Source organism: Netta rufina (assembly GCF_964035555.1).
Source record: "Netta rufina genome assembly, chromosome: 2".
NCBI classification, from domain to species: domain Eukaryota; kingdom Metazoa; phylum Chordata; class Aves; order Anseriformes; family Anatidae; genus Netta; species Netta rufina.
Window position 1 is genome coordinate 53,726,510 of NC_140124.1, and position 21,762 is coordinate 53,748,271.

Consider the following 21,762-nt stretch of genomic DNA (forward strand, 5'->3'; position numbering starts at 1 on the left):
CTCTCTATTTCCATATGTAATAAATCAAGCAGGGAAGGTAGGAAACTGGCATGGCAGAACAAGGCACTGCTGGTCAAATTTATGCAAAAAAAGGAAATGCACAAATGGTCAAAACAGGGCCACGTAAGAGTATAGAAACATTGTCTGGATGTGCAGGATCAGGAAAGCCAAGGCATTGACAGAACTAAACTTTGTGAGGGATGCAAAGAATAACAAGAAGGGATTCTACACGTACATTGCCTGCAAAAGAAAGTCTAAGGAGAGCATACCACCTCTGACAAATGAAGGCAGACAACTGGTAACTACAGATGTGGAGAAGGCTGAGGTACTTAACAACTTCTTTGCCCTGGTCTTCACTGGTGGTCAGGCTGCCCACATCTCTTGAGTCCCCAGACTTCTAGCTGGGGGCTGGGTGAGCAGAGTCCCTCCCACTGTAAGTGGGTCAGTGTTGTGGTCGATGGTTCTATGTCCAAGTGGAGGCTGGTGACAAGTGGTGTTCCTCGGGGTCTGTCTTGGGTCCGGTACTGTTTAATATCTGTATCAACGACGTAGACAATGGGAGCTAGTGTATGTTCAGCAAGTCTGCAGATGACACCAAGCTAAATGGTGCAGTTGATAGCAAAGAAGGAAGAGATGCCGTTTAGAGAGACCAGGACAGGTTGGCGAAGTGTGCCCATGTGAACCGCATAAGGTTCAACAAGTCCAAGTGCAGGGTGCTGCACCTGGGCTGGGGCTATCCCAGACATGAGTACAGGCTGGGAGAAGAACTCATTCAGAGCAGCCATGTGGAGAAAGATTTGGGGGTTCTGGTGGATAAAAGGCTTGACATGAGCCAGCAGTGCATGCTTGTAGCCCAGAAGGCCAACTGCATCCTGGCCTTCACCTGGCTTCTTCCAACACACATCAAAAGAGGCATGACCAGCAGGTTGAGGGATGATTGCCCCCCTCTGCTCTGCCCTTGTGAGGCCTCACCTGCACTACTGCATCCAGGTTTAGGGTCCCCAGCGCAAGGAAGATGTGGACCTGTTAGAACAAGTCCAGAGGAGGGCCATGAAGATGATCAGAGGGCTGGAGCACCTCTCCTACAAAGAAAGGCTGAGAAGCTGGAGATGTTCAGCATGGAGAATAGAAGGCTCCAGGGAGACGTCATTGTGGCTTTTCAGTACTTAAAGGGCTCTTATAAAAGGGATGGAGAAGGACTCTGCTTGGGTAGACAATGATAGGGCAAGAGGGAATGGTCTTAAACTAAAAGAGGATAGATGTAGATTACACATTAGGAGGAAATTCTTCACTGTAAGGGTAGTGAGGCACTGGGACAGGTTGCCCAGAGAAGTTGTGGATGCCCCATCCCTGAAGGTGTTCAAGGCAAGGTTGTATGGGGTAACCTGATTTGGTGGGTGGCATCCTTGCCTATGACTGGGGATGGTGCTAGATGATTTTTGAGGTCCCTTCTGACCCAAGCCGTTTTATGATTCTATTTTCATTATATACTTATTACTGAGAGTGAGATTGACTGGTGTGTTTTTTTTTTTTTTGCTTTTGATGTGACATAGCACAACACCTAATCTAAGAATGTAACTGTCTGTTTAGTGAAGAGTTCTGTTGTTCTGAAGTAGGATCACTTGTGACCATATTAGCCATAAGCAAGTTTCCTGTATTTTGACTGTAGAATACTGAGAACATGAAGGATATCTTTGGATAATCAGGAAGGGCAGTACCATGGTCAAAGTAACTAAAATGTTTCTGCATTACAACTCTCTACTGAAACGTGGATTTGTCCTCATTCACTCCAGACAAGGAATTCCAACCTTTTAGTTCTCATATAAATAAGCAATACATATGCCCACTCTAAATTACTGCTACATATAATTAGCCACTTGCCTGTATTGCTGCTCTTAATGTGGGTTATAGCAAGAAGTGTAGTTAAACTCTCAGTGTCATGGCTGCTGGAAGACTGCTGAAGACAGATGAAATTCACAGATGCTCTTTTTCTTCAGAATGTGGATTCTATTGATTATTTTCAGCTTGGATGTCTGTTTCCAAAGCGATCCTTTCTTTTCATTTCTCATGAGCCACGTATCTTGAAGTTTTGTAAGGACATCAGGACCCTCATATACTAACCCAATGCAGCTGCTAGGAACTTCAGGTGCTAAAATATAAACAAGCTGCTATGTGTACAAATACTACTTGCTTGATGTTGTCACATACAGTCTTTAGTCCAGAGAAAGGGGGATGATTTTAGTCCTACTTTCCTAATTCAAATCAAGTATCTAGCAAAATAAGAGCTATTCTGATGCCCTTCATTTTATTTGATGGGTTACTTGTGGCTATAGACTTTCATTGCAGAGATGTGTAGGAAGACTGAAAGATTTAAATAAATAAATAAATGAAAATGCTGCGGGCACTGTTTTTGTATCCAAAAACTGAATGAACCTATGTAACAGTTCTAAAATTTCTTAAAAATCAAAGTTGGCAACTCTGTTTAAATAGACTTTCTGGAACTGTTGGATCTTATTTTTGAAGGATAGAAAATAAGATCAACACATTTCCAAAAAAAATCAACATTTTTAAATAAAAAGAATCCTAACAAGTACATGTTTTCTTAAATCTCGTTTATAATACTACAAAAAGAAGGGAAGGGATAGGTCCTAACCTTGAAGCTCTAACTTATTTTCATTTTATTTATTATTTTAAAAAGATAAAAATAAAAGAAAAGCCAAAGAAAGGTTATTATTTTGAGATCCTTTTTTGATTCTGGGAAGTATTCCATGACAGTTTAAGGTGCATCAAGAGAGTGGTAAGTTTGTTTCCTCTACTGATTTTTTTTTTTCATCCTGCATGGCATGTACCTTTAAAAAGAATATAGGAAATGAAATCTTAATTCCTTAGAGGTCCATCACATGTCCTGCTCCATGTCTTGCATTAATGAAATGTGATGTGAAAGCCCGAACCTCTTTAACATAATATAGATTCTTATCTTAAATTGACTGTGTCTGTTGAATGGTCCTTATCACTGCATGACATCTCAGTTTTAAGGCAGAGTTAAGTAGAGATCTTTACCAGAGAAATTTCATGTTTAACCTCTACACCCTATTTTTTCTTTTCTTTTTTTTTTTTAAACTGCTTGTCAAGAAGTTCTTCATAGCTGTAGTGCTGCCATTTAAACATCACATTCCATAATGAGCTGTTGCAATATGGAAAGATTAAGAGGACACTTTCCCAGCTACCTATCTTTAATTGTGATATTTAAAACTGAATTTTGTTTAACTATCTTGCTACAGTGGAAGCTCAGTCATTTTGATACAAATTGGGGAGGGGGTGGGGGAAGGGGGGGTTCTAGTTTTCTCTTTTTGGTTTGTTTGTTTTGCTTAGTTCTGTTTTCCTTGTTGAAGAAGTGAGTGGTGGCATCACAAAGGCAGTTAGGTGCCTTCATACTAATTACGTATCTCAGTTTTACTTGAGATGTGAGGTAGTGTAGAGACTCTGATACCTTCGCTTATAAGTGAAGTGTGGCAACATTTTCTAAGAAGAATTTTCTAAGCAGTGAATTTTGGTGAAAATGCATAATGATACAAAGGAGAAAAAAATGAAACAAGCGTATATGGGGAAAAGAAAGGAGAACAGAAAACAGGAAAATTCAGTATTGTAGCAGTTTGAAAGAAAATAAGTTCCTTTTAGCAAAACCCTCCTGTTCTTTTTTACCATGGTGACTGTTGAGTGCAATCCTCCCCAGATGCTTTGACTGAGACAGGTCAGTAGACATAATAAAGTGTATTTTTATCCTTATCACATTCATTTCCTTTTTACATGCATCTTCACAGAAAAAAAAAGAAAAAAGTGAAGCAGTCTGTTCTTCCCATGGAGCACAGCCCATTTCCTGTTAATGTGAGCTTGCAAAAGATTTTCCGAGAAATCTGAGGCTGAATTACCATATGTGCTGTTGGGAAGGCCTGGCCGTGTAGATGGAGGATTGCATTCTCCAGTTTCATTTTAAGTGGGATCTAAGTACTAGAAAATACAAGATTGTTAACTTGGGTTAAGCAGGTATAACCTTCAGATATCCTGCAATATAGTGACAATGACTAAGCTGAACTGGGAATTGACACATGCAACTACTTTGCTCTGCCAGCTGCAGTTTTGGTTTTTGGCTTAAATCAGTAAAAGCTTCACTGGAAAATTGAATCAAGTGGGTTTGATTTGTGGTATATTTCTGTAACTTATGGCTAATTCATTGCTGGGTTATCTTTTTTTTTTTCTTTCTTCTTTCAGGCAGGAGAATAGAAATCTTAGGTGTGGAAAACTAGGAAAATAAACATTTACTGGGACTCTTTTCCCCATTTACTGCATCTAAACTTTAGCTCACAGAACCGATGAAGAGTACACAAATCCAGCACGATACACGTAGCAAGCATGATTTGGTGGAGATAAAGGACACACAGCCTAGCAGACCCCCTTGTTGCTATCATCTTCCTGGTCTCCCTTCCTCAATCTCACAAGAACAGTTCTTCCAGCAACTGTTCCATGCTGTAACTGCCTGACTCATGAAAATGGCTGTACATCATGGAAAGAGGAATGCAAAAGTACTGTGCTGTTCTGTAGTTTGTTGATAAAGGATAGGAGTATTTAGTGGATTTTTTTTTTTTTTTTTTTTTTTATTTTTCGTGTTCATTTCCTGCTTTGACACTGTCCAGGGCCATAATGCCTGTGTCCCCATGAAAAGAAATAAGTGGACATTGGAGAAACCTTTATGGAAATAACATTTCTCTGCTTTTGGTAATAATAGCTTTGCTGAACCGATGAGTAAGCAAAGGTGCAGTGATTTTTTTTTAAACATGGCTTTTTCTTACTATTCAGTGTTGCCTTATTAAGATTTGAGCTGAGATTTTTCTTCCTTTCTTTCAGATTTGTGAACTAATAAGCTTTTTATTTTTCTTGATTCATTGGTGCCATATTCTCCCAGTGCCATAGGAAGCAGAAGCAGGGACTGATGAGACACTTTTGTGACAAAACCTGTGAGCTGCTGTCTGAATTGAAGCACTTGACTTGAATATTTTTCAAATGTTTTTGAATTTATGGATCTCCAGAAGGGTTTGATGTGGGCAACTCTATGTAGCATTTATATGGGTTTTATTTTTTATTCTTGTGTTTCAGGTGCTTATTAGTTTAAGACCATGGACCACATGGGGCTGTAAAGTAGGGGATAAAAAAAAAAGTTTAAAGGGCAGTCAATGACTTGTTCATAAATATATTAGCCGTAAAAGGGACAAAGAATCAGACTGAATACAAAAAAAATCAAAAGATAATTAAAAGTAGTACTTCCGATTTGAGCTGTGCAGTGTATATGAGATTCAAAAACCAGTCATTATATTTGCCAGGAGGGAGAGTGCATGTTGCTTGCTTGCTTGCTTATTTTCTCCAAACTGATTTCTAACCTTCCTGCTGAATATGGTACTCCAGGAGGGCAGAAGCATCTGCTTTCCAGAAATGTGACGTTATACACCATGCCAGCTAAATCCAGCAGCATGATGTTCTTGCAAGGCATAATACGCTTCTTTCTTCCTTCCCAGCTTTATTTTAGCTACAGGGAAATTAAATGTGTTATCTGTGTTTCAAACTCCTCAGTGTCATTAGTTTTAAGTTGTCATAGAAACTTTTCAAGTTTGTTTGACTTTACTAAGCAGCAAATAGGTTGTGTTTGACAATGCTGTAAAAGGAAAATGCATGCTCCAGAGTAGGTTTCTTCTGTTCTGCATAATTTTCTTGTTTCACATGTAGTTTGTCGTGAGAGTGACAGATCTCATGTCCCTTGTGAGTCTGCTTTTAATTAATCTTTGGAAATGCTTTGTCTACATAGGAATGTGTAAAATGAAAGAAGGGTAGCCATCCCTGAAGAGCATTCCAGCCAAACATTAATATATATATATATATATATATATATATATATATATATAATTTTTTTCTTTGTTTCTGTATGACTGAGTACTACAGCACAATGGAGGACTAGTAATCTGTCTTTCAGAAGAAAACAACAAATTCAGTACAATTAATTTCAAAATAAATTTTTCTAATAGTCATTAATTTTAAAAAGGACAGCTATGCATGGACTCCCTGTTTTCAGACAGAACTGTGAAGCAAATGAGTATGATCCTCTATGTTAAATTATGATGCTTTGTCCAATTATTTTATCATATAGCAGTGGGTCATGTTTATTCATTGCTTAACTAATGTTCAGTCTCTAGGATGCCATTCAATTTTAGTTCACTGTTACGTCAGAAGTCATCCTGATCTAATTTGCTTTATGTTAATGTTTTCACATTAATAACAAAACGATACCTAATGAGGTACTTTAGCTTGCAGTCATGTTTTCCATGTGATGGTGCAGGTCTTCTGCCTATTGCACTGTGTTTTCTGAGTGGGAAAGAACTGAGGAACTGGAAATGGTGTACCTGAAACGAATAGGACTCAAGTCCTGTCGAATTATATGGAGAAAATTGGAGTAGAAGGATGTGGGAAGGAGGTGGAGGACTTTCACAGTTTTGGTATTGAGTTTTTAAGATCATAAGATTTTGCTTTTTTTGTTAGATAGGAGTTTATTTTCTTTTCCTTGCTATGGTGGAATCTTTGCTAGGGAGAAAATGAACATCAGTGACCTGCCAAAAAAAACAGTTGACAATTGAAAAGCTGCAGCTCTGTGTCAAAGCATTGTTCTTGCAGCAGGTCTTAGAGTCACGCTTTCAGTTGGTAATGCTACTGATGTCTGCATGGGGGAGTTGTGTGGCCATGTAAGTATGTTGGAGTACTTGTCAACACATATGCTGGGGTACCCATCTTGGGCAAATGCTGGTATTCCTAGGATGGGGAAACATGTTCCTGAGTGTGTATGTGCTGCTTGAAATTTTATTTTTAACATCTACCAAGCTGTAAGTTCCTTCACTGTCCTTAAGTTGGTCAACAAGGTGGTTCAGCAGAAAGAATCATTGAATGTTTTGCACAACATCTGGTTCTAGCCCCCCTGCTGTGGGCAGGGGCACCTTCAAAGCCCCATCCCATCTGACCTTGAACACTGCCAGGGATGGAACATCCACAGCTTCACTGGGCAACCTGTTCCAGTATCTAACCACCATTGTAGTAAATGATTTCATATGATTAGTTTAAAATGACCATCTTTTAGTGTAAAGCTGTTACCACTTGTCCTATTACTACAGTCCCTGACAAAGAGTCTCTCCCTGTCTTTCTTGTAGGCCCCCTCTATTGAAAGGCCGCAATAAGCTCTCCCCAGAACCTTCTATTCTCTAAGCTAAATAATCCCAACTCTCTCAGCCTCTCTTCACAGGAGAGGTATTTCAGTCCTCTGATAATTTTGCTGGCCCTCCTCTGGACCTGGTCCAAGTCCATGTCTTTCTTGTGATGGGTAGTCTAGAACTTGATGCAGTACTCTAGGTGGGGTCTCTCGAGAGGGGAAGAATCCTGGGCATCTAGTGCTGATGCTTGCCAATAAAAGTTGGGTGGGTTGAGTTCCCCTTCCCCTGCAACTTTAGTTTAAAGCTCTCTTCACCAGCTTGACAAAACTGTAGCCAAAGATGCTCTTCCCTCCCTCTGACAGATGAGTCCCATCAGTCCCCAGTAGACCAGGTTCCTCAGGGTCCCATGGTCTAAAAAGTCAAATACCTGGATATGACACTTGTTCCACAACCAGTCATTGATTTGCTGGATTCAACTGGTCCTTTCAAAGCCTTTTCCTTTGACCAGCAAGATTAAAGAGAAGACCACCTGTGATCTAGAGCCTCCTACAGCAGCTCCAAGGGCTCTGTATTCCTTCGTGACGTACTTTGGACTGCTCTTTGACAGTGGTGTTGGTGCCCACATGAAATAAGAGCATTGGACGGAATAGTCTGTGGGCTGTACAAGTTTCAGTAGTCTCTTGGCAAAGTCACTAGTGGGCAATATACCTCTCCTGAGAGTGGTTCTGGCTGGCAAATGAGAAGAGAGTCACCTAAAACTATTACTTTTTCTTGATCGCCTTTTCTTGATTGCACTAATTGTTACACAGGCTGAAGATCAAGCTGGCTTAGTGTCAGGGCCAGTGTCTCTCATGATATAATGAATCCTTCCTCTTCAGTCCACAGAGCAGTGAAGTTGTTCTGCAAGGGTACCTCAGGCTTCAGGGGTTGTCTCTTCCTCCTTGCTATTCCAGGAAGTGTTTCAGGTCAGGCTGTATGGGGCTTTGGCAGCCTGATCTAGTGGAAGATGGTGGTGGGGGGAATGACAAAATAAATGAAATAAAATAAACCAATCTATGATCCTGTTATCCTGTTACAAATTGCAGTCAGCTAGACCGCAGCTGTAATAACAGCTTTACCATTACAACTAACATTCCATCTGTATCTTTATCCTCCAGAGTCCAGAAATAGTTTCACAAGGTTGAAAAATTCACATAGAAATTTTATACAGAACAGGGATCACTTCATCCACTGCTAAAATAAAATGTAGTCACCTCTGGAAAAAAACCAGCTGTTAAATTGGCATTCTGCAACACTTCAGAGGAGTTTAGGATAAGAAGTGAAAACTTGATGTAAAAAAGAGGAAAATAGGAAAAGGGGAGGCTGAGGGGAGACCTCATTGCAGTCTACAGCTTCCTCGTGAGGGGGAGTGGAGGGGCAGGCACTGATCTATTCTCCTTAGTCATCAGTGATAGGACCCACAGGAATGGTTTCAAGCTGAGGCAGGAGAGGTTCAGGCTAGACATCAGGAAGGGGTTCTTCACCGAGAGGGTGGTTGCACACTGCAACAGGCTCCCCAGGGAAGTAGTCACTGCACCAAGCCTGTTGGAGTTTAAGAAGTGTTTGGACTGTGCGCTTAGCCACGTGGTCTAAAATTTTGGGTAGACCTGTGTGGTGCCAGGAGTTGGACTCGATGATCCTAATGGTCCCTTCCAACTCGGGATATTCTCTATTGATTCTATGCTATGCTGGAACCCCAAGGGGAGTGGTCATGGCACTGAGCCTACCAGAGTTCAAGAAGGATTTGGACAATGCTCTTAGACACATGATATGACTTCCTCCCTTCTTACCTACCTACCTAGCTACCTACACAGCATGCTCACAGACCTGGACTTTGGGAGAGCAGGCTTCAGCCTTTTTGAGGGATTTGCTTGGTAGAGTACCATAGGACAAATCCGTGGAGGAAAGAGGAGCCTAAGAAAGCTGGTTAATATTCAAGGATCGCCTCCTCCAAGCTCAGGATCGATGCATCCCAACAGTAAGTCAGGGAGAAATGCCAGGAGGCCTGCATGGATGAACAAGTTGCTCCTGGCTGCACTAATGGAAAGGAAATGTACAGAGGGTGGAGGCAAGAGTAGATAACATGGGAGGGATACAGAGACATTGAGCATCCAGAGAGAGAGTAAGTTAGAAAAACAGAAGCCCAGATAGAATTGAATCTGGCCAAGGATGTTAAAGGCAACAAGAAGGTCTTCTATAAATATGTCAGTGATAAAAGGAAGTTTAGGGGAAATGTGGACTCTCTCCTGAAGGAAACAGGAGATCTGGTTACAACTGACACAGAGAGGCTGAGGTACTGAACAGCTCTTTTGCCACAGTATTCACTGGCAAGTGCTCTACCCACATAGCCCAAGTCCCAGAGGACAAAGGGGCAGGGACTGGAGGAATGATCTGTAGGAGAAGATCAGGTTTGCGACCATCTGAGGAACCTAAAATTTGCTGATGATACCAAGGTGTGTGGTGTGGTTGATACACTGGAGGAAAGGGATGCCATCCAGAGGGACCTTGACAGACTTGAGTGGTGGACCTGTGCAAACCAGAGGACGTTCACAACCTGATTTAGTGGTAGGCATCCCCCATGGAGGGGTTGAGGGTGGAACTACGTGAACTTTAACATGTCTTCCAACTCAAACCATTCTGTGGGGCATCCACAACCTGTCTTGGCAGTTTGAATGCTTCAGTGTCTTCTGAGTGAAACTTTTTTTTTTTCTCATAAATTTTGAAATTGTCTTTGGAAGTAATATTTCTAAGTTGTTAAACATAATATATTGCTTTATGCACAGTAGCCTCTCATTCTAGACGTGTGGAACAGAACATACTGAAGTTTGGTGCAGTTTTATATAGCACCAATTTAGTTCCAGTGTTACTTCATTTGGCTGAGTGTATTTCAAGGTGAAATAGTTCTGTTGTTCTCACATGATACTGCATGGTGAAATCCCTAATCTAGGTTATTTGCTTTTATGAAATGCCAAATCTTGCCCTTGTTGAAGTCTAAAGCAAGACTTGAGGTCTTTTTACCCAATCTTGCCAATGTACTTCCCTATTACATTACGTTAATTTCATGCCAATTGGAGAGTCATAATTAAAAAAGCATGTACTGATGGTTGTACTTCTGGTGGTTATTTTTTTCCAGTTAGATTCTCCTATTAGCGGATTGGCTAAACTTCTTAAAAGGTTTGCCTTAAATTTCAACAGATACAACTTAATGTGTTTTAAATCAGCAAACAGATTTTACATTGTACTTAAAGACTGAGCCAAGATAATTCACTTTATCAATAACCCACACAAGTGTTCTTTTCCATCAAAAAGCATAGAATGAGAAATTGGAAAAAAATAAAAGAGGGAATGCACAGCATAGCTTTCTCTGTGTATTCTGTAACTTGGAGTAAAGCACCCTCAGAACGTTGGTTTACAAAATCTGAATTAACATCTGATGATGTTAATCCAAATTTTACATCTGATGATGTAAAATCAATTTGTTTTCCATATCTGTTCGAAAGATAGTTTGGTTGTTAATGCTGTAGAATGTATGTGTACTTCTGAATGATTCATTTTTTTTTTGTTGTTGTGTGAATATGTTAGAAGGAGATTTCTTATATTTTAACTATCTGGAATAATAAAGTCCATTTTGTGCATTTTTCTCATTTTGCAGGCAAACAACTTTGAGGCCTTTAAAAGTCATGTAACCAGAACTGTAAGTAATTTTATTTATTTTTCTTTTGCTTGGCCTGCTATTTTCCTTTTTGTTATTGCTCGTTTTATTACATCCTTACAAAGCGTTAAATGCTAGCCCTTTTCAGGGCATGCTCTTTGGCTTCTACACTGTGCAAAATTGTCTCTGGGATTCCTTATGTGCTCTCTTCCCCACCTCCCACATATTATGCATGAACAATGAAATGAACTTTGTGATCTTGTTGTGGTTCAAGCATGGCAGGCAGCCAAGTACCACACAGCTGCTTTCTTACTGTCCCCAGGTGGGATAAGGGAGAGAATCAGACAGGTAAATAAATCTGAGAAAACTCATGGGCTGAGATAAAGAAGTTAACTATGTGAAGTAACATCTGCACATGCAAACAAAACAAAACAAGGAATTCATTTGCCACTTCTCATCGGCAAGGAGATATCCAGCCACTACCAGGAAAGCAGGCTCATCACGAATAATGGTTTCTTGAGAAGATAAATGCCATCACTCTGTAAGTGCTCCCTTCCTCCTCCTTTACCCCAGCTTTTATTGCTGAGCATGATGTCATACGGTATGGAATATCCCTTTGGTCAGTTTGTCCTGGCTGTCTCTCCTCCCAGCAACTGGCAGGGCAGCACGAGAAAAAGAGAAGTCCTTGACTCTGTTCAACCACTGCTCTGCAAGAACAAAAAACATTGTTCTGTTATCACTGCTATTGTCGTCAAAAATCCAAAGCACAGAGTCATACAAGCTTTTACAAAGAAAATTAACTCTATCCAAACCAAAACCATAACAGTTCCTTTTATCTAAGTCAAGAATTAAAGAGAAATACTAAAATGTTTGTAGACTGGTCACTTTTAGGAATTCAAGAGGCTTTTTTCCCAGCAAGAACAGTTTAAAGTTCTTCTATTGTGGTCAATATGTAATCAATCTTTTTGCGTTTATTTGTTCAAATGTGCCACACTATATACAAAACAAATTAGATGTTCTTTACCAACTCTTTGTTATTATTGCTGGTGTAGTTCCAGTGGTACAAGAAATAGTAAATATATATACTGTAGTGCAATAGAACCTAGTCTTCTAAGTGATGTAGAAAATTCTGCGAATAGGAATTACTCAATATTTTAATACTGGTATCACGTATGAATATATTTCTAGCACAATTTCTGTGAAATAAGTAAAACAAGGAAGGAACAAAGGTCTTTTTGAGAACCTTTGCAGTTATGTTTTATCAGAGATGCCAGGTTTCTCTGATCCTGAAATAAATCATGGTAGATAACTATAGTTAACTATCTGTTAACTGTGATGCAGGTATTTGATTCACCGCTGTAAAGGTGAAGTTGGCATTTAAAAAGGAGCAAGGGTAAAGACTTAAAAGACATGTGGCCTTCACCAATTGATCGTTAAAGAGCAGCTCTCTACTGCAATAAATGAGCATCTATTTCACTGTGTTTGTCTTGCTTGTTGCACTTTTTTCTAGTGTCATCTGTGGTTCAGTGCTGCAGGCTTCTTCTGGTGTCGCTCTTTGCATACTGTGAAGAATTCTGATCCTTGACTACCTATGTAGGCAGGAGACCATCACAAAGACTTTGTTGTTAGTAGTATAGTTTGTTTATTTAGGGTGGCAATAATGTTTTTTGTACAGCCAAAGTATTCTCTATCCACACTGGATCCATACTATTATCCACTGTTTTCTTGTAAAGTTGCAGTAATCTTTAAGTTACTAGATCATATTTATTGAAAACAGCTAAAATACCTAGTGACAAAATTTTGTCTATTTGCTTCGTTCTTCTTTTTAGACAAATCACCTAAAAATAAAAAAAAAAACACAGAACAGAACAAACTTATTTGTTACATGCATGTGAATAATTGGTTTTGATAGCTGTTTCTAATGTAAGAAATGTGAAGCAAAATAATGAGACATATTGTGAGGAAAATCTTTTTTTTTGTTGTTTTTAGTAGGAAGTTGTTAGCTTAATTTTTTTACATCTGAACACACTGGAGGTTTCTCTTTGTAGTGGTAGCTTACTAGACAAGCAAAGATGTTTCTCCTCCCCTTTTTTTTTTTCTGTACATGTGGTAGCTCATGCACAGCTAGCAATTTTGAAGACAGTCTTAGTGGCAAGCTATGTGTTAGTGGCAAGATGCAGGTGGTGCCTTGATGGGGCTGTTGCAGCTCTGGTTCTGTGATCCATGACTGTAGCTCACACCCTGCAGCTCCCTCCTGCCACTGGCCAAAGTTGAGCGATGCTAGTTGTGCCTTTGTGAGAACATATTTAAGAAAGGAAAAAATAGCTGCACAACAGCAGCTGGGAGAGTGGAGTGATGAAATGTGAGAGAAACAAGCCTGCGGATACTGAGGTCAGTGAAGAAGGAGGGGGAGGAGGTGCTCCAGGTACCAGAACAGCAGTTCCCCTCCAACCCACAGAGGGGCCTGTGGTGGAGCAGGCTGTCCCTCACAGCCCATGGTGTACCACTGCAGAGCAGATCTCCACGTTGCAGCTCATGGAGGAGCCTGTGGTGGAGCAGGTGGATATGGCCTGGAGGATTCTGTAGGCTATGGAGAGCCCCCACAGGAGCAGACTTCAGGCCAGAACTGCAGCTTGTGGAGTGGAGGCCATGGTGTGGAGCAGGAGGTCTGGTGGAGCTGCTGTACATGGGGGACCCAGGTTGGAGCAGTGTGCTCCTGATGGATGGACCCCATGGTACGGACCCATATTAGAGCAGTTCTTCAAGAACTGCAGTTTGTGGGAAGCCCACACAAGATCAGTTCAGGAAGGACTGCATCCTGTGGGAGGGACCCCACACTGAAGCTGGGGAACAGGGTGAGGAGGAAGGAGTAGCTGAGACAGTGTTATGGATTGACCACAAATCCCCTTCCCTGTACCCCTGTGCCACTCAGGGGGAGAAAGTAGAAGTGGGAAGATAGGGGGAGGGAACGTGTTTTTAGTTTGCTTTTAGTTCTCACTGTTCTGGCCTGATAGTAATAGACAGTAAATTATATTAGTCTCCATATGCAGAGTCTGTTTTGCCTGTAGTGGTTAATTGCTGAGTGATATCCCTGTCCTTATCTCAACCCATGAGGTGTTTTTTCATCATATTTTCTCCCCCTGTTTCTTGGAGGAGGGGGAGGACGAGAATGGTTGTAAAAGAGCTTATCTTAGCTAGCCAACAGTGTGAAAACATCACACATTCTTGTTCTTCTTTTTGTTGTATTAATGAAATTGAAAGAGACTGCTTTAACCCATCTGAGCCTTCTTTGGCTCTGGTGTTTCTTTGTTCTTTCATCTCCTTTCCATCTTGTTTCGTAACATCTGGTCCAGGAAAGAAAAGTTTTATTGCTTTCTCCCAGCAATGTGGCTACTAAAAAATATTTCTAACGTCAGCCCCTACTGCTTTACAGGAAAGCTGTGTAAATATCAACATAGAAGTTTGGGCTTGAATTCTAGATAGTGTCAGAGCCAAAATTTTGTTACATTTTAATACTGACATATTAAAAACAAGAAAACAAGGCTTCTTGTTTCAACTAAAGGCTGACAGAAGTGATTTGTCTCTTTCCAAGAATTCTGTCCATCAGCACATGTAATTTTCTGTTAGTAAAGGGCTAAGTTATGGATGAATATCTGATTCAGTTTGCATCTTCAGCAAGGTCAGACAAACTCAGGAGATCTACTTCTGATCTGTTCTTCTGCCACCACGTTCTTTTCTTTCCACTGTAGATACCACTGTTGTTTTTAGAGAATTAGGAAATAGAGCACACATACAGGAACTTTGTGTTAAGTATCATTGAGCCGTGCTGTACAGGAATTCTGCAGAGCCTCATCCTTAATGTAGTAGGTGTAAATTAATGTAGTAATTTATATTTCTTGTTGCATACCTTGTTGTGTCTGCTGTGCTTAATTGAATTGCCTGTGGATAGTATTCATTCAGGAAACTTGTTCAAACCTCTGAAGTAATTATGAAGCTGTGCTACAACCAGAGCTGGAACACATGTATTATTTCAGTCAGTTGAGGTAAATTCCTTACATAATACTCAACATAATAATACTTAAATACAGACATAGTAAGTTTCCCTTATGTTTGCAGTGGAACTTTGGTCTTGTAGAGAGCTATGTGAAACAGCTGTAAGATTAGAACTGTGCCTTGGGTGAAAGTTTACATATGGGCAATGTCATGGAAGAGGGATGGTGGAAGTGTGTAGAACTCACTTCTTGCTATATGGACTTTTACTTCCTTGGGGAAGTAAATCTAGCTGCGTAAGGCTTGCAAAGCTACCTTTGCTATATTTTCTGCTTTCTCTGTATGCAAGCTAAGGGGTTCCTTACAAGTTGTATAAAAGTCATCTTTGCAGCAGCTTTAAGTTAATCTGAGGACAGGTGATGGAAGTAGCAATATGGTCTGTCCTTGTAAAAGATATTTGTCAAATGCATTTCCCCTGGAATAAGAACGACTTTTTCTGTATTCCCAGTGTCACACAGCCTTAGGAAGGGAGAACAGTAAAACACCTTGTGATTGCTAGTTTTCTTCTGAAAAGCTTCTGCTTCTCTGGTTCCCGAAATAGTAAATGACAGTATCGAAGTGTTGGTGAATTTTCTTTCTGAGTGATTGCTGGATGATTCCCTTGCTGGGTGAATTCTATCTTGTTGATCGTAGCCTTTTAGATATTCCCTCTGAGTAGCCTTATTATTGAGTTACCTATGAGCAGCATTGTGACTTACATTCATCTGTTGTCAGCAGATACAATGAGCTGTCTGTATTTCGCATCACTTTTTTGTTTTAACTAATACAATAACATATAATATAGTGCTGTGCATTGTCTAGTTTTGACATAATGGTCTGTATTAAGGGAGATACGCGCATTGCTTCCTGGTGAGATCAAACTCACCTGGTTCTCTTAGGCTCACGAAACAGGCCTTTGGAGGAGCCTGCAGACTGGTGCCGTGTCTCGGCATTGCTGTGTGCCAGCAGTTTCATGCATTTGCAGCCTGAGCATACTGATCTGAAATTAACTCAAAAAGAGTAAAAAAAAACAAAAACAAAAACAGAGAACATGGAAGTGTGAGACTCTTCCTGCATAAAAGGGGGAAACGGGGCAACAGAGAAGAGTGTGAAATAAATTACATTTGTCAGAAATGAGGTCTGTATCTTGATTAGCTCTTAAAAGAGAAACTCTGGCCTTCTTTGCATTGAATTAGTGTACAGCGTGTGCCTGAATGAGAAAAGCAGGAAGTTGAAATAACGAGCAAAGGAGAAAAATAAGAGGCTAAAGATTAGGAAGAGAAACCAAAACATTTTGAATCTCACTGGAGACTTAGGAAAATTATTTGGAAAGATCACTCATTGCTACCAGGCAGTATATATTAACCACAGAAGACAACTGTATGTTAACAGCTAAGGAAAAAGATCATACCTACAGATATTGTAATCAATGTGTGTATTGTGGCTAGTATGGTGCTGCTTCAAGGACATCTGTAATGTTAGAGTTACCTGAATTTTAATTTTATTGTTCATTCCCGTTAGTCAGCTCCTTTTCATTCAGGCTAACATACCAAACCTTCTGCTGAGGAGTGAGAAACACAGTGCAGTTGTTGTTATCAAAAAATGGTAATATTTTGAGGCATTTGGAAAATGTCTCATAGCTCGATACTGATTAAGAGTGTCTAGCTGGTGTAGAGAATTTACCATGCCACCAGAGTCAGAGCTTTGCAGCTTTTAGCAAGAACAACAGAAACACGCTGCAAACAGTTTTGCAGACTCATCATGTTGGATCTGTGAATTCCTTTCCCTTTGCTATTTCCAGTGCCAAGCAATATTTGTCATTTGTAAGAGAAGAGTTGCTGAAGCATTCTTTGTATGAAAGACTCCCACCATCTACTCAGAAATGTCCAGCTAGCCCAACTGTTTTAAAAACTACTCCCATATAAATAAATTGCTATCCCTTTTCCTGAAATGCTTATAGTGAGACATTCCAATTGTTATTTAACTTTTCTGGTGTTTTTCTGCATGCTTATTAGTTATCCATTAAAATAAAAGTTGCAGTGTTGCAAGGCACATGCAAATCACTAACGATTTTGGAATGACTTGAAAGAGGCTGCTGTGTATCCTGGCTACATTCCAGTGTTGACATGACTAACTCACCTAAGCAGGGTTTCTCTGTAGTATTGTGTATTACATAGTAGGGGTTAGGGCTAGTTGCTAACTTCACGAAGTTCAGTATGAATAGTTAATCTTGACATTATAGAACTAAGGGTTCAGAAGTGCTATGGATTTCCAAATAGAAATATGTGTAGCTGTAAAATTGTGTGTGAGGTAAAATCATAGAACCATAGAATGGTTTGGGTTGGAAGGGACCTTAAAGACCATCTAATTCCAACCCCCCTGCCGTGGGCAAAGATACCTGGCTGTAAACACCTCCAGGGATGGAACACCCACAACTTGTGCAATCACCTGGCTGCATCACTGGTGCCCATGTGAAACAGCAGCAGTGGGTAGTAGTCCTTAGGCTGTACAAGGCTTGACAGTCTCTTGGTGACATCCCTGATATGGGCCCCTGCCAAACAGCAGACTTCTCTCAAGAGCAGATCAAATAGGCAAATGGGTGCCTGGGTGTCTCTTTACCTTTCAGAAAAAGTCTCCTACTACCATCACCCATTGAGTTTTCTTACTTACACTGGTTGTTATGCAGGGAGCAGACAGGGCTGTCTTACTCAGCTCCACCCGTGCAATGGGTCTTTCCTTTTCAGTCAGCAGAGGGATGAAGTGATGCTGTAAGGACACCCCAGGCTTTGGGGAAAGACTTCCTTTTGATAGTCCTTGTCATTCCCAACTTCTGTTCTCCTGTGTTCTTTCCCCCTTACTGTTTGTGCCTGTGTGGGAGTTTTGGGCTGTTTGGCCATGTAATAGAAACATAAGTTGTGCCTCATTTTTACTTGAGTATGGAACTTGGGCATATTCAGTATTCTCACTTGAAGTTCCCTTAGTAGAAACAATTTTTTTCTGTGCCTTTTCTTTGCTATGAATTTCAAATTTTCAGAGAAGTGAAAAAGATGGATTGAAGACCCAGTTATACAAGGATCTTTGAGGCTTTGGGCAGAGACATTCTTCTGAACCTAAATGAGTTGGAAAACGGTCTTCCTGCCCTGGTTGACTTTTTGTTAGTGCATCAAACTGGCAGAGGGAGTTCCAAATACAAGTGCCCGAAAACTCAATTACAGAGTCCCATAGTTAACTTGTTTAGGGCAGCCTGGCCTATCTTGACTGCTGTGTTTAGGGGAAGAATCATGGGAACAAAACGGCTCCTGTGATTGATTAAAAGTCAAGCTGGTTTTTAGCAGGGAGAGAGCAAGCTGGGATTTGTAACTTCTGCAGACACTGCTGCTTGCTTGCAGGGAGCACATCTGTCTTGACTCTTTTATACTATACAAGTGAACAGATTACTTTTACAGAATGCAGTATACAGAACAAAAATAAAATGTACAGCCAAAAAGCTATTTGCAGTAGAAATTAAAAAACTTGTCTTCAGAGAATCAATTATAACAAAGTCTTATTTATTTTAACATTTCCTGCAGGAATATAGTAACAGAGAACCATTTATATTCACAATACATATATATATATATTTTTAATTTCTCACATTAGGAATCATTCTAAAACCAGAAGACAAAAGATTATGCAAATTTTAATTCTCATGCAAGACATCTAATGATGTTTCCATGTAGCTTCTGAAAGCAACTACTGTGACAGTAGGAGTCATAATCATGGAACAGCACATGACTGGTGTACTTCATTGTCCTGTCTTCAGTACCCCGAAGTGTACAAAACTGTTGCATTATGTCTTAGAACAGGTTAGAGAACTTGAGAATGGTTAGAGAATGAAAATATTATCATAAGCTTTATTATCATAAACTTATTATCATACAATATTATCATATTATATTGTCATATAATCATATAATATATTATCATAAACTTTGTTAAAATAGATAACTTTGTTAAAATAGGTTTGACAGAGGAACCAACGAGGAGAGGTGCTGTTTTGGATCTTATTCTCACCAACAAGCATGGGTTGGTGGGGAATATGAATGTCAAAGGCAGCCTTGGCTGCAGTGATCATGAAATGGTGGAGTTCAGGATCCTGACGGCAGTGAGGAGTGATGCATTCCAGCAAAGAGGAAATCTGTCAAAAATGCCAGGAGACCTGCATGGATGAACAACAATCTCCTGACCAAGCTTAATCAGAAAAAGAAGGCCTCCAGAGAGTGGAAACAAGGACACGTAGCCTGGGAGGGATACAGAGCCGTTGCCCAAGCAGCCAGGGATCAGGTTAGGAAAGCTAAAGTCCATCCCCATGAATTAAATTTGGCCAGGGACATTAAAGGCAATAAGAAAGTCTTCTCTAGGTACGTCAGTGATAAAAGGAAGACTGTGGGAATTGTGGGCCCTTTCTGGAAGGAAACAGGAGACCTGGTCACCTGGGATGTGGACAAGGCTGAAGTACTTAATGACTGTTTTGCCTCAGTCTTCACCAACAAGAGCTCTAACCACATAGCCTAAGCACCAGAAGACAACGTCAGGCTAGAAGAGCGGTGGACCTCCCAGTGTAGGAGGAGATCAGGTATGAGACCATCTAAGGAACCTGAAGGTGCACAAGTCCATGGGACCTGAAGAAATGCATCCAAGGGTCCTGAGGGAACTGATAGATGAAGTTGCTAAGCCAGTGTCCATCATATTTGAGAAGTGGCAATCTGATGAAGTTCCCACTGACTGGAAAAGGGGAAACATGACCCCCTTTTAAAAAGGAGAAAAAGGACACATTTTAAATGTATTGTTTAATAAATAATAAATATAAATAAATTAAAAATAATACAATTAAAATTCAATAAATACATTTCTCCTTTAAAAAGGAGAAAAAGTTCCACTTACCTGTGGAACTACAGGCCAGTCAGTCTCACCTTTTTTCCTGCCAAGATCATGAAACAGATCCTTCTGGAAACTATGCTAAGGCACATGGAAAATCAGGAGGTGACTGGTAAAAGTCAACATGGCTTCACTAAGGGAAGATTGTGCCTGACAAATCTGGCCTTCTATGATGGGGTTACAAGCACTGGTGTATAGGGGAAGAGCAACTGACATCATCTACCTGGACTTGTCCAAAGCATTTGACACTGACTCCTGTGATATCCTTGACTTGACATTGGAGAGACATAGCTTTAATGGATGGACAACTCAGTGCATAAGGAATTCGCTGGATGATCTCACTCAGTGTTGTAGTCAACAACTCATCCTCCAAGTGGTGATTAGTGACAGGTGGTGTTCTTAAGGAGTCAGTATTGGGACCAGCCCTATTTAACATCTCTGTGGTGACAAGAACAATGGGATTGCGTGCACCCTCAGTAAGTTTGCTGATGACACCAAGCTGTATATTGTGGTCGATACACTAGAGGGAAGGGATGCCATCCAGAGGGACTTTGACAGACTTGAGAGGAGGGCCTGTGCGAAACCTCATGAAGTTGAACAAGGCCAAGTGCAAAGTTCTGCATGTGAGCTGGGGCAATCCCAATCAGAAATACAGGCTGGGCAGAGAATGGATTGAAAGCAGTCCTCAGGAGAAGGACCTGGGGGTGTTGGTTGACGAGAAGCTCAACATAAGCCAGCAATGTGCTCTTGCAGACCACAAAACCAACTGTATGCTGGGGTGCATCAAAAGAAGAATGGCCAGCAGGGCTGGGGAGGTGATTCTCTGCCTCTACTCTGCTCTTGTGAGACCACACCTGGAGGACTGCATTCAGCTCTGGGGCCCGCAGCACAGGAAGGACATGGAAGTATTAGAATGAGTCTAGAGGGCCACAAAGATGATCAAGGAGCTGGAGCACTTCTATGAAGAGAGGCTGAGAAAGTTGGCTTTGTTCAGCCTGGAGAAGAGAAGGCTCCAGGGAGACCTTATAGCAGGCTTCCAATACCTGAAGGGAGTGTGGGGGCCTATAGGAAAGCTGGGGAGGTACTGATAGGACAAGGAATAATGCCTATAAACTAAAAAAGGGTAAGTTTAGATTACATATAAGAAAGAAATTCTTCACAGTGAGAGTGGTGAGGCACTGGAACAGGTTGCCCAGACAAGCTGTGGATGCCCCATCCCTGGAAGTGTTTAAGGCCAGGCTGGATGGGGCTTTGGGCAACCTGATTTAGTGGGAGGTGTCCCTGCCCATGACAAGGGATTGGAACTAGATGATCTTTAAGGTCCCTTTCAACCCATACCATTCTATGACTCTGTGAAAATGCATTCAGTTCTCTTGATTATCTGTCTATTAATAGTTGTATTTTTGGCTCTTTGAACTGGTGGTATTTCAAACAATTATGTGGTGAAAAGTTTCATGAGGTAATTAAAAGCTATGTAAAATGCATTTAATTTTATATAGAGATTCAAGTTGCCTGGTGTTTATATCAACATTAAAAATAGGAATAAATAAAATATTTATATCACAAATAAGTCTGCCATTCTTCCAAAATGTGCCCTGATTCTTTAAGTTACAGATCACCCATTAAGTTGCATTTCACTTAACATTTCTGATAGCTGTAGTTTCTGCTCATTGACCCTTCCTTACACTTGTTAGTACTCACTCCAAGAAGACGCCTGAGAGAGGAGATGAACTGGATGAATGCATATCCAGTCCTGCAGGCATGAGTTTTCAGTAATGCTGTTACTCAGAACTGCATGTAGTTCATGGAGAGCTATCAGCCGCTTAAAATAACCCAGTCCTTGAATCCAGTAGTTCTTGTATTCTGCCGAGATTGCGTTTAAGC

General features: G+C 40.6%; 1 protein-coding gene across 4 annotated transcripts in view; it reads left to right on the forward strand.

The window, feature by feature from the left end:
• TNS3 (tensin 3) overlaps positions 1-21,762 on the forward strand; it is a 248,233-nt gene that overhangs the window by 102,592 nt on the left and 123,879 nt on the right. For 3 of the 4 annotated variants that reach the window (XM_084281745.1, XM_084281746.1, XM_084281748.1), the window contains exon 5: positions 10,933-10,974. In XM_084281745.1, coding sequence (XP_084137871.1) covers positions 10,933-10,974 — 42 coding nt within the window. Of the gene's footprint in view, positions 1-10,932; positions 10,975-21,762 lie in introns of those variants that run through there. The other variant, XM_084281747.1, reaches the window with a different exon arrangement.